Raw genomic sequence first — 12741 nt, 5'->3', positions numbered from 1 at the left:
TACACGTGTACTTCTTGCACGTGCAATAAATAATGCTGCGTAATTTAAAATAAGTTATTAAATATAGACTAAAGGATACTAGGTGTTCTGTTAGCACAAGTTCATTACGATTATAATCCTGCCTTGTAACAGAAAGTTGACAGTTCATCCGTATTTAACCCTATCAGTGCTAACCGTCGATATATCGACGCCACATGAACGTGCATAAAGTGCGGAGCGTCGTTATTGCGATGCTAGTACTATTGTGAAAAAGTAACGTTCAACATCTTCGGAAGAATGGTTCTAAATTCATACATTTTGTATTCGCATAATACAAAAGAATAAAAGATATCCCGACTACAATTTACTGGTCAAATAATCGAAAATATTGAGAAAAAGTGGTAAGAGGCTAAAAATATTCCAGAAACACCATCCAGATCCAAAAATCTTCACGCAATTTATGCAACATATGCAAAAATTACCTCAGCACTCAAAGGGTTAAACATAATTTATAATTAATATTTTATAATGTGTTATTAATTTCATTAACCTTTTACTGTAAGAATTTACACTGAATTTAAGGCATATATTAGTTTCGAAATGATGTTATGAAATAGGAATTGTGAAAAAAATTGAGCGTGGTATGTTCATATTTATATCTTAATATTCGTTCCACTCTTGATACCGAATTAATATACACACGTTTTATTAGCAAAAATTTCTGTTTCTATTGTTATGTTTATGTTTTCATTCATTCATTTCTGCAATTTACATTAACCATATATTCTATTCTATTTATAGGGCAACAAAACGTACCGATGCCTCCACGGCCATCAAGCAGCAGTCAGTCTGATTCGCAGCAACAACAGCAACAGCAGAGTCAACAGCAGCAACAGCAGAGCCCATCTTCACAGCCGTCTGCTACGCAGCAGCAGCAGATAGCGGCTCCTGCACGCGGCGCTGTTACACATTCTCCTTCGAGCCAACAGCCAGGGGCGTATTCGTATAAAATGGCTGCTTCACAACCACAGAGCATGCCTCCTTATGCGCCGCAGCAATATCCGCAAGGTAGTAACAGCTTAACCTAAACGTAAAAGCTATTTTCCTAAATTTTTCATAATAAATAAGATATAATTGGTAATGTTCTAACATATGACCATGGCCTCTATAATTGCTTGATTTTAAAGATAATGTGATAACACGATTTTTTTTTCAAATATTACACACGAAACTATTTGTAAAATATAAATTGGTGTAAATTTTTACTCAACACTAAGTACAAAAAGTGCATTTAACCACGCTATAAAAATGTTGTTCGAGGATAATACAGTAAAGCGTTAGACCAAAATTTCAAAACTTTTATATACTATTCTCATTACCTAAATATTTAGAAAATAATATTTTGAATTTATTTTCATTAATGGACAATAAAAATTGTAAGTATAATGTTGATGCAACCATTTCTTATTGCGGGAGAGTGTTTTCTATGGCAAAACTGTTTTGATATCTATATTAAAGATACAAATATGTTACAAAATCATCTTTAAACTTATATAAGCAAATAAAAGGCAAGAATTTGTTTTGTCATAAAATTCGACACATAACTTCATTATGTGAGAAATGAAATTTGTCTTAACTTCCTTACATAAAAGGTATATTGAATTAATTATTCAAAATTATAGGTAATTATTCTCCGCGGCCGCAATATGGTCCTGGCAATTACGGTGGTGCTTCGCAAGGTGGTCCTCCAGTGCCTAATAATAGTATGAGTGGTCCTGGTCAATATCCTAGTAGACCTGTACCTAACCATGCACAATTTCCTGGATATCAGGTAATTCAAAATTAATTTCTACAATTTTAATTTAAACCCCGTTATGCATTAGTATGAATATGAAAATGTGTTTAGTAGTACCAGTAATAGTTGAACTTAGAATGAGTTAAATAAAAATTTGATACACTTCTATATATGTAATTTAATCCATAATATCAAACTAGTTCATATTTTTGTTATATATTATATTTTAATTATTATATTAAATTTTAATTCATTATTCTACTTGGGTTTTTGTGGTGCACCGGTAAAAGCTTTTGCTTTGCAACTACAAGAATCCGAGTTCAAATTCTGTGCTACATGCAGCATTATATTAGGATGGAGTGATATTCATTTCCAGTTTTAATTTTTTACCAGGGTTTCTTGCTCATAAAAATTAATTTTCACAAACTGGAATGATTTCCAGGCGATTTGTCATGTCAAAGAGAATGTGATATTTTTTTTATGTCTCCTGATTCGATCATCATGTTCTGTTGCACTAGGAACAAAGCCATTATACTCTTGTCAAAGGTTCATGGAGCATACCCTATAAGTAATTATTTGTTTAACATAAGTATAATATTGAATTGTTTTGTTTAATCCTTTGTGGTCGAATTACATTTTGTGACGGGATATTATTTTACTGTTTTCCGTCAATAGAGCAGAACACACAAGTTCAGGATGTGTAAACAAAATTTAATAATTGTTTTGAGAACTTCATATATATTTAACTTCATATATTTTTATTCAATGTACTTATTTAAAAATACGTTTTAGAATAAAAGTTACAGTTATATAATAAGTGTATGCAATACGAATGCATACAGCACACACATAGTGCATCGCTATTGTGGCTGATCGCCCGCTCAAGTTTTTATTCACATAAAAATAATGATAAAATATATAATATAATGATTTTTTTCATATTTATTTACAAATGAGATGAAATATAATATATAATTTCATATTTATTTACAAATGATTGAAACATAATAAATATCAGAATTATTTTTGTAGTTTTTGTAATTTCATTATGCATCTGATATTAACTCAATAACTAATGGCTTTAAACCTATCCTATCAGATTGTTGAAAATGCAAGCATGAACACTAACTTAATTGTATTTTACAGAACTGGGGTCAGTCTGGCCAGATACCATCACAACCATCACAACAAACACCTCCTAGTAGCATGTTAGGGAATCATATTACACCAGGGGCACCGAGTGGTAAATCTGCATCTACTGGAGGACCTATTCCTCCATCTTCTCCTGTCAATACTGCTGGATCACCTATTCGGCCGCATTATCTCAAGCAACATCTTCAGCATAAAATGGGGTTTAATACGGCACCGAGTCCTTCGCCTCCACAAGGAGGTAAATATATAAATAGCAATCAACAAGAAACTTCACGGCTATGCGCTTTGTAATGAATACAAGATATTTGTCGACCAATTTTCAAACAACATTATAACTGTTTTTAAAAAATCTTGGTAAACACAATTCATTCAGAGCTAAGATTTACAACTATGTATACAAATTCATAATTAGTTCTGTAAAATTTTAGTAGCATGTGATTCTTAGTAGCAACTAAATGTTACTTTAGTTTTTGCTTCCAAAAAAGTTTGTGCAAAAGTAAATAAAAGAGCAAAGATTTGAATTTTGTTATGTAGTGTTTTTTTCAATTTTACTGAATATTATAAAATTGGTTTTAGGTTATAGTGTTGGATCAAATGGTCCAGGCATGGGGCCTCCCGGGGCGGCGGGACCGCCACCACCTCAACAACCATCTATGGCTCCGCCTCAGTCACAGCATCAAATGGGACCACCGCCTATGATGGGACCACCCAACATGGGTCCGCCTTCAAATTCGAGTCCTGCTCATGGTAATAGCGAGGGTGCGCCTGGACCTATGCCTCCACCGATGGCCGACGGCAGCAACACAGGACCTCAGGACAATGGAGTAAGTTCTTCTGCCTCCAGCCACTTGCAGCATCATCATCCCGTCACGTCATTGGTCACTACTGGACCAGATGGGCAACCTATGGATGAAGCCAGTCAACAGAGTACATTATCCAATGCATCAGCAGGTATTTTATGCATTTGCTATATGCAAATTTGTTTACTACAATTAGTGGACAAATGACTCAAAAGACATTTTATGTTTCTCGCCAATGACTTTTCTTATAGAGATGTAAAACTTTGAAATTATTTATTTTATTCTCTGAAAAATTTTGTATAAGTATTTTATGAAGAAAAATTAAATGTGAATTCATTACATGATTTGATTTTTGTTATTATCAATTACATTCTAATACAATAATTGCTTTTTTTTACTGTTTTCAATCTACTTGAATATACTGTATAAAATAATTCATCAATAAAATAACATCAGCTACCTAATACGAACAACTGCATAATTCAAGAATAGATACTTTTCTATTTAATTTATAGCTTACTTTTTTATTTTTAGGGCACATAATCTATTTATTTGTAACTGTTTTTTCTTTATCTTCCTTCTTGTTCTTTACTTTCATTTCATATGTTTCTCTATTTGTCAGCATCAGGAGAAGACCCTCAATGTTCAAGTCAAAAATCTCGTAAAGGTGGTGGAGATCTTGGCCCATATTCACATCCTCCATTAACGCCGTCAAATGCTTCACCTGGAACGCAACATGGTCATGATGATTATGAGCTCTGCTCACCATCATGGCCTAGGACACCAGCCAGCAGCCCTGTAAGTTTATTATTATATATGTATATGTTAGATTTTTTAAAAATAGAGATACTTTGTTTAATGTTGATATTCTTGAAAAAAAAAAATCACATCATTAATGATGTTTTTTTTTCCTTGTGAAATATGTAAACTAATTCAAATTTGTTATATGTATGTATATCTACATATATATATGTAATGAATCATATAATAATTATATATATTTAAGTTTAATTGGCTTTAGAAATTCTTTTTGCTGTATTGAATATTTGGAAACAGCAAATATATTTGTATTCTTTTGTTTTAAAATATTGTAATGCAAAAGTAACTCTATTGTTTTTTGTTGCAGATATACAACAGTCACATCCCACAGGAAAATTATAGATCTAAGGTATTCTTACATTTTATTTTTTAAATCTTTTTTTTTACTATTTAGTATTCTTTTATATAATTTTCAACTTTATCTTTTAAATTAACCTACCACATTGATTGCTCATTTATTCAAGTCTAGAAGTTTCTAGTCAAAATATTCCAGAATCAGTATAAATAACGCTTTGTTTTATTCTTTTTTAGAAATCTGACTCATTGTCAAAATTATATGACATGGATGATTGTCCGGATAGGCGACTTTGGCTGGACAAACTGCTGAGTTTTATGGATGAGCGTAGGACACCAATATCAGCATGCCCAACAATATCAAAACAACCTTTGGATCTATACAGACTTTATTTGCTTGTACGGGAGAGAGGCGGTTTCGTCGAGGTATGCAAGGTGCCGTGTAGTTCCATTAACTTAGAGACACGTAGTATTTAGTTCTATATCATGTGAAGACTTTTTCTTTGTTAATTTTGTGAATTATAATTTTTAAATTAATGTGTTTTTTTTATTAAATAAGTATTATTGATCAATTTAATAGTAGTTAATATATAAAAACAGAAAAAGAATTATTGTTTTGTTAATACTTCAACAATTAAATTAATTTAAACATTTTTTAATATATGAATGTGGAACAAATAATGAAGCAACAATTGAAATTGATGTGATGTTGGTTTGAAGACTAAAATTACATATTCATTTCCTTTTGCATCATAGTTTTATATTTCTGTGCATAGTTTTTTATATAATTATCAAATATGACTTCACATGATGTAGATGCAATAGCTCCACTAACACACCTGCAGTCCGACTTGTACATATAAAATAATGTCAGATTCTGGTGAGAGACACAAGAACATTTACATTTTTGGAAATTTTAAATTATGTTAAAACAAAAATGTAAATTGTGTGTTATAATTCTTGGGCTTGCTTTTAGTCATTTATTTTTAATTTTCTTCAATCTTGAATATAAGTTTTTGCGCACGTTTTTCATTGCTTATTGCTCTAATTCTCAAAGCAAATAATGCATTTTGTCATATCCTATTGGTGTCTATTCTATATTCTATTAATTGCTAAATAGTAGTATAGAAAATATAGTGTATATCCTATATAAGTTGAAATATTTGAAGTATTATTTGCATTTTAGATGCAATGTTTGAATATTTTGGAATTAATGAATTGTAGATTAACATTCAGTTATATATTTAATTTAAATATATACTACTAGAGTTGGGTACTAACACTCTAAAAGGTAGCGATGGCAATATTTCAATAGAAATCTTTAATTTTATTTATAGAGTAAAATATAAATTTTTGTGTCCACATCATGCTTAACAATCAACTGATTGCACTTCTTACTGAATAAAATGGTAACTAAGAGTGTAAAATATTATTAAAAGTGAAGTAGTTTTTTTTTTGAAGTTCTTCATATTTTGAGCATTATATAGAATAAGCTGTTGTAAATTTAAATTGCAATTATGTTAAATTTTAATATATTAGAAAGATTGGCTTAAGATTATTTAAACATTGTCAGTATGAAGTATGTTCAGTATATATAGCAGTGCACATATTTCAAAGTCATAATATTCTGGGGATACATACAGTACATGTTGTGCCATATTACTTTCAAGTACTAAATATATATATATATATATATATATATATATATATATATATATATATTAGGGTGGGTCGATTTAAAAATCACTTAGGCACTTACGATTTTCGGATTCTAGGGATCAAAATAAGATACTTTGCTCAATAAACCATACCTCTAAAATGAATTTTGTTATCCTGCAAATATTCAAGCTCATCAAAACAATATTATTCAATACCTTGTCAAAATCATACAATTCAATTGTTACATTTATTATCACCCTTACATTTGTGTCATTAGGTGACAAAAAATAAAACATGGAAAGATATAGCTGGGCTTCTTGGTATTGGCGCTAGCAGTAGTGCAGCTTATACTTTAAGAAAGCACTACACTAAGAACTTGTTAACATTTGAATGCCATTTCGACCGCGGTGGAATAGACCCTGGTCCAATTATACAACAAGTAGAAGCTGGAAGCAAAAAGAAAAGTGCCAAAGCAGCATCAGTTCCTTCACCAGGTTAGTTGGCATTATATTTATTTTTTCTTAATTTATAGAAATGTTTATTGGTTTTGATGCTAATAATAATCACTCAAAGCTATTTATAAACTACAAAGTTTAAAACTGCAACAGTAACCTCTACAGTTATTTAAAATATGAATTTTTAAGATTGTTTTTGCATAGCTTCATCTGAAATATTGTCAAATATTTATTACGAGGTCTGTTCAAAAAGTACCCGGAATTTTCGTTTTTTCAAAAAAATATTTATTTATTCGTCTACATTAATGTGGTCCCCTTCAAAGTAGTCCCCCCAGATATAATACACTTATGCCAGCGTTTTTTCCAATTTTCGAAGCACCCTTGATATTCACTTTTTGATATGTCCTTGAGCACTCTCAGCGATTTTCTTCAATCGAGGAAAACCGCCGTCCTTTCATGGGTCTCTTCAACTTTGGGAATAGGAAAAAGTCACACGGAGCCATATCTGGTGAATTTTTGCACTTTGCAACACTTTATTTCATTTTTTACGCAAAATTTAATACAAATTCTTTGACTTTTCAATTCTTCCATTGTAAAAATCGCCGAGCTCAGAAAAACACGTCGAACCTTAGCGACTACCACAGACAAAGTAAACAGTGAATATAGCTGAAAATTTTATCATACTTTATGGGCATGTATACCAACACAATAAAAAAAAAATTTTGACAATCAGACACTCCAGACCCGCGAAATTTAATTATTAGTAATTCCGGGTACTTTTTGAACACACCTCGTATATCTAATTAAAAATTGGAAGCTGGTCTAATAGAATTGATATTTAATGATAACAAATATTATATTATTTATTATAACATAAAATTATCTGATCTATATATTAATAAAAATCTGAGTATTTCTATATTTGTTTTCAACAGCATTGATAATGCATCCATTTTATTCTGTAATTTTTTTTATTGATGAATGATATATACATAATATTGAAAACGTATTACTTTTTTATCTACTTTACTGATCTTCAGTTATTTATTACTTAAAAGTGGCAAGTGCTTAGTGCATTTATTCTAATATGTGTGTATATATATTATATTTATGGTTTTTGTTTAATTGTTTTTAAAGTATATTTATTAATGAATGATAGGGTCATCAAATTCACAAGATTCATTTCCTGCTCCTGGTTCAAGTGGGGCATCTTTAGATGGATATGGTGGTTACGGTTCTAGTTACCCATTAGGTTCTGGTCCTGATTATAATTCATCTAATATGTCTAGGCCACCATCTCAAACTAATTCTCAAATACCACATCCAGGTTAGTTAACAATACATTGTAAATTGTTTATCATTTATTTTGGATATGAAACTCTAGGTAAGATGTGTATTGAAGTAACTTCAATTATTTAAAGTTGGATTTAGCATTCATTATTAGGAAACTTTTCAAAATTTATGGTTTTTTATATAACTTCCTTCAAACCTAAATTTCTAATTTCTGGGTCATTGTATATTATCATCTCATTCTATCATTTTTAGGCTATTGGCATATTCATATAATCATATTATTTCTATTCAAGTGTGTTACAAGATTTCATTTTTTCTGGTTTCTTTTATTTTATTTAAATTAAACAAAATCATAGTTTAGTTGCAATATTTTCTGCATTCCTACTCATTTCCTGCATCACATTTTCATTTATTTTAAAAATAATTGTTATATTTAAAGAGATTTTTAGTTGCATTAGATTTTTTTGTAAAATAGTGATTTTTGTGTGTTTGAGTATTAGGGTACATGTATGCAGAAAATTAGATAATTTATTTCTTTATTTGAAGTGTACTGTATTAAATTTATATTTTATTACCTACTATGTAATTACTGAGCAAATGTTTGCCATGCTAGTCAAATTAAGCAGTATAGTGCATATGGCCGTAGTGTAGTTTCAGAACTGTGAAATCTTATTTGTGAGTTAACATAATCAAAACTGTCTGCGGTGTTGTTTGAGGGTGTTTGTGATTTTTTAAATCAGGTAATGCAACATCAGGAGACAACATAGCAGTTAGCAATCCATTTGATGATCCTGTAGGAACAACTAGGAGCAGTCCTTATCAACCAGGAAACTCACCTTATCGACAAGGTTGATATTAACTCTCCTTAATTTTCTTATTGTTTTTCTGAATGTTTTTACTTTGAATGAATCGTTGTATTATTTTATTTGAGCTGATATCATAAACTTTATGCTTGCCTCTATTTATGAACATGATTTGATGAGATTGTTTATCAATAGGCTTTAAATATTTGGGATAGGACCTATAGCCTTAAATGCTTATGTTTTCAGTTGCACTCTATATGTTTGTTTGGAAATTGATTGCTTGCTTCGAGCAGGTTTTATGGTAGAACTTTGAATTTTGTAGTTTTGTAATCCAATTAATTTTAATGAAAAATGGTTATACTATTTTCATATGCTAGATTGTTTTTTTACCACCCATTTTTTAGCTTCTTATCATCTTGTAATCTGCTTATTATATTGCTATCATATTCATTTTCATTTGGTAGTTATATCATGATCTTTTTTTATTATTATAAATTATTTTTTACAATATAATTATGAATACATTGTCATTTGATATTGGTATAAATTGGATCATATTTTATTTCAGCATCGCTACCAGTTTTCTACCAATATTTGAACGTGTGCTATCAAGAAATAGTTTCAAAATATTTTATTAGAAAAATTTAATTGATATGTGGGCATGTTGGAATATAACATTTGTGTGATTTGGAGTTTCATATCCTTTCTTCTATTATATGTATTTAGTATTATTGTGTAACTTAATTGATCATATTAACATATATATTTATTTATGAAATATTACATGTGATTATATGAAATAATATTGATATTACACTTTTTTAATTTTCATATTCTACATATAAGTTTAGGTTTTAAGATCCTACATAAAATTTTTATTTTTTTACAAGTATTATCTTTTCGTTAAAGGAATGCAACAAGGTGGGCCTTATCAGAGCCAGCAAAGTGGTTATGGTGTTCCATACAGCGGTCCTCCTGACCAGTATGGGCCTGCACCTGGGCCCCCTGGCCAATATACTTCAGGTCCTCCAGGGCAATATCCACCTGGAAACAGGCCTGTTTATCAGCAGTATGGACCTGAATCCACAGATAATAGGTATGTATTATCTGGTAATTATGTTACTTAATTACATTTCTATATGAAACAAGACTAAGCTAAATGAAATATTTGAATATTATTATATAATATGTAATATGAATATTTATGGCAAACTAATTTTAGTTTGCAATTTTAAATTTTTGTATTGTATTGTCAGAAATTTAAGTCAACTATTTACTAAATTTTCTTTATATCATTGTTTGTTATCCATTGTGATACTGCATTTAACCACTTCGTTACGGCGCCTTTTTTTCTCGAAACGTCGCTCACAGGCATTAACTGTCTGCTATCTTGTTTGTCAACTGATATGTGATGTTAAACTTTAAAACACTCAAAAATTATTTTACTTACAATTGGAATGTAATGTAAATAAAAAAATCTATAGTTTTTATTATGATATTTCTTTATTATACAATATTTATATTTATACAATTTTATTTTATTTATATTGTATTATAAAAACGAAAAATACGTGAATTTAAACTAAAATAATTCTATTTTTAATTGTTCAAATTATGATTTTTCATATAACACAATAAATGTTATTGATAAAACTAAAATTCATGTGTGTGGCATATAAATCGATGCTCGACCGTGCACGTTGTTTTTCTTCACAACTAAAACTTTTTCTTTTCCCTATTGGTTCATTGTTCACCTGCAGACATGAAGTCAACATACAGACGGTATTTGTTGCATTTGTCACAATTCAAATAACTCAAAATCTTTATAATTCAAAATTGTCTAATTAAACTGCTGATAACATCAGACTCCAAACATCGTTTTTTTTAAATATTTTTTAATAAATTACAAATAATAAAATATGTTTATAAATTATGGCAAATTTGTATATGTGTGAATATATAATATATTTGATGTGTGCATTCTTAGTATCTGTATGCCAACATTTATTAAATATTACTGATTTAAAAAAAAGTAAATCTTCATTTATAGAAAATTTTGTATAATTTTGTAGTGCTAATTTTTAATATGAAAAATCGGAAAAGCCTACCTAGTATTTATTGCAAGGTTCGAGAACAAATTTTAAAATGTACATAAATGAGGTCAATAATTTTTTTAAATTACGTTTTGTACTTATGCATATTAAATATTTTAAATAGTTGAGCAAATAAAAGCGTTAATTTGTAATTAATTTCAGAAATCAATACAATACACCGCCGAGCGGTGCACCTACACCACCCGCCGCAGCGCAACCCGGTACAACGGATCCTTACAGGAATTACGCTTCTAATAGTGGCAACTATCCGCCACCTCGACCGTACGGTCAACCAAGTTCAGGCGCTCCGACCGCCGCTGGTCCTCCAGGTCCACCAACCACTCCTTCTGCTACTGGTCCTAGTACTCAGAGCTCGAGTACCACCACACAAGGCACCCCCAGTGGTCCTGCAGGCGCTTACCCTCCACCTCCACCCAATGCACAGGATTACTACAGGCAACCACCACCTGATCAGGTAATTTGCAATTTTATTTGGTTTATAATAAGACAAAGTTTGCATAGCATTTTAATTTGAGATCAATACATTTAGTGGGAATAGAATCTGTTTGTTCATTGAAACAATTATTTTATTGGTCAAATGTAATAGTGATAGCTGATAACTTGACTTGAATTACTTATTTAAATTGTTAGATAACTTTTATTACTTGTTTAATTGACATATTCTAAAACAACAAAATAGGTTGTAAATTAATTTATTGCTGTATAATATGTTTATATATTTTCTAGGCCAATAGACATCATTATAATACAACACTTTTAATGCATTCTTCGGATGTTTGACTCTGACATTTAATTCTATTCTCAATATCAATTAAGCAATGCATTGCAATCTTTGTTTTTTTTTTTTTTTTTAGAAGACAGTTTTATCTTGTACTGTATTATTAGTCAAAGTATGCTGTGTTAGTCTATAAAAAATAATAGTTACTGTTAAGTGTTTAGAGTAAAGTTACTTTTCTGTATGCTAAATATATAAGTAATTATATCTATCATTTGGGACATAATTTATGTTGTCAAATATGTTTTCACAAGTTATACATTACACTGAATATAAATGTGCCAAAATGCATTTAAGTAATCAACATGTGTACTAACTTTATAAATGAGTTGATTTATATGCTTTGGTGCAGCATACCATTAAAATATTGTATGTACGTGTATATATATATATATATATATAATCTATTTAATAATCAATGTTAACTAAAACTATGGTAGATTATTATTTTTTTGTGAGAGTGAAAATTTATATAGGTATTTTATATCTTACTCTCATGTATATATTTATTTGCATTATGTAAAAACTATGCTGCTGTGTAGTGTATAGTTTGTAGAATGTAGATCTTACAAATATGATTGATATTAATTCATGAAATTAGTTAGTTTTTATATTGTTTTTTTTTAGCACCAAGCTAAAAGTAATAACTTTTTGCATTTTTATAAGATTAGTTTTCATTTCTATGCTTGTATTATTATTTTGTGAATGTCAATTTGTAGATCTCTCAACCTTCTGTAAACCTGAGCTCGCAATTAGCGAGACAATTGATAGCGCCTTTGTCTCCAGCTAAAACGTCCTACCAC

The 12741-nt window shown here is 29.8% G+C and overlaps 1 protein-coding gene across 7 annotated transcripts in view; it reads left to right on the top strand.

The window, feature by feature from the left end:
* LOC113378755 (trithorax group protein osa) overlaps nt 1–12741 on the top strand; it is a 102915-nt gene that overhangs the window by 85684 nt on the left and 4490 nt on the right. For 4 of the 7 annotated variants that reach the window (XM_026619345.1, XM_026619341.1, XM_026619340.1 and 1 more), the window contains 13 exons: nt 781–1047; nt 1662–1810; nt 2921–3164; nt 3503–3877; nt 4349–4524; nt 4853–4894; nt 5077–5274; nt 6776–6992; nt 8113–8280; nt 8987–9094; nt 9959–10145; nt 11305–11617; nt 12658–12741. In XM_026619345.1, coding sequence (XP_026475130.1) covers nt 781–1047; nt 1662–1810; nt 2921–3164; nt 3503–3877; nt 4349–4524; nt 4853–4894; nt 5077–5274; nt 6776–6992; nt 8113–8280; nt 8987–9094; nt 9959–10145; nt 11305–11617; nt 12658–12741 — 2528 coding nt within the window. The remainder of the gene's footprint in view (nt 1–780; nt 1048–1661; nt 1811–2920; nt 3165–3502; nt 3878–4348; nt 4525–4852; nt 4895–5076; nt 5275–6775; nt 6993–8112; nt 8281–8986; nt 9095–9958; nt 10146–11304; nt 11618–12657) is intronic. The other 3 variants (XM_026619342.1, XM_026619344.1, XM_026619343.1) reach the window with 3 other exon arrangements.

Source organism: Ctenocephalides felis, unplaced genomic scaffold, assembly GCF_003426905.1.
Source record: "Ctenocephalides felis isolate EL2017-DRISC unplaced genomic scaffold, ASM342690v1 CF-g0.4_SCAFFOLD_01886, whole genome shotgun sequence".
Taxonomy (NCBI): domain Eukaryota; kingdom Metazoa; phylum Arthropoda; class Insecta; order Siphonaptera; family Pulicidae; genus Ctenocephalides; species Ctenocephalides felis.
This window is presented reverse-complemented; position numbering and strand designations above follow the sequence as displayed.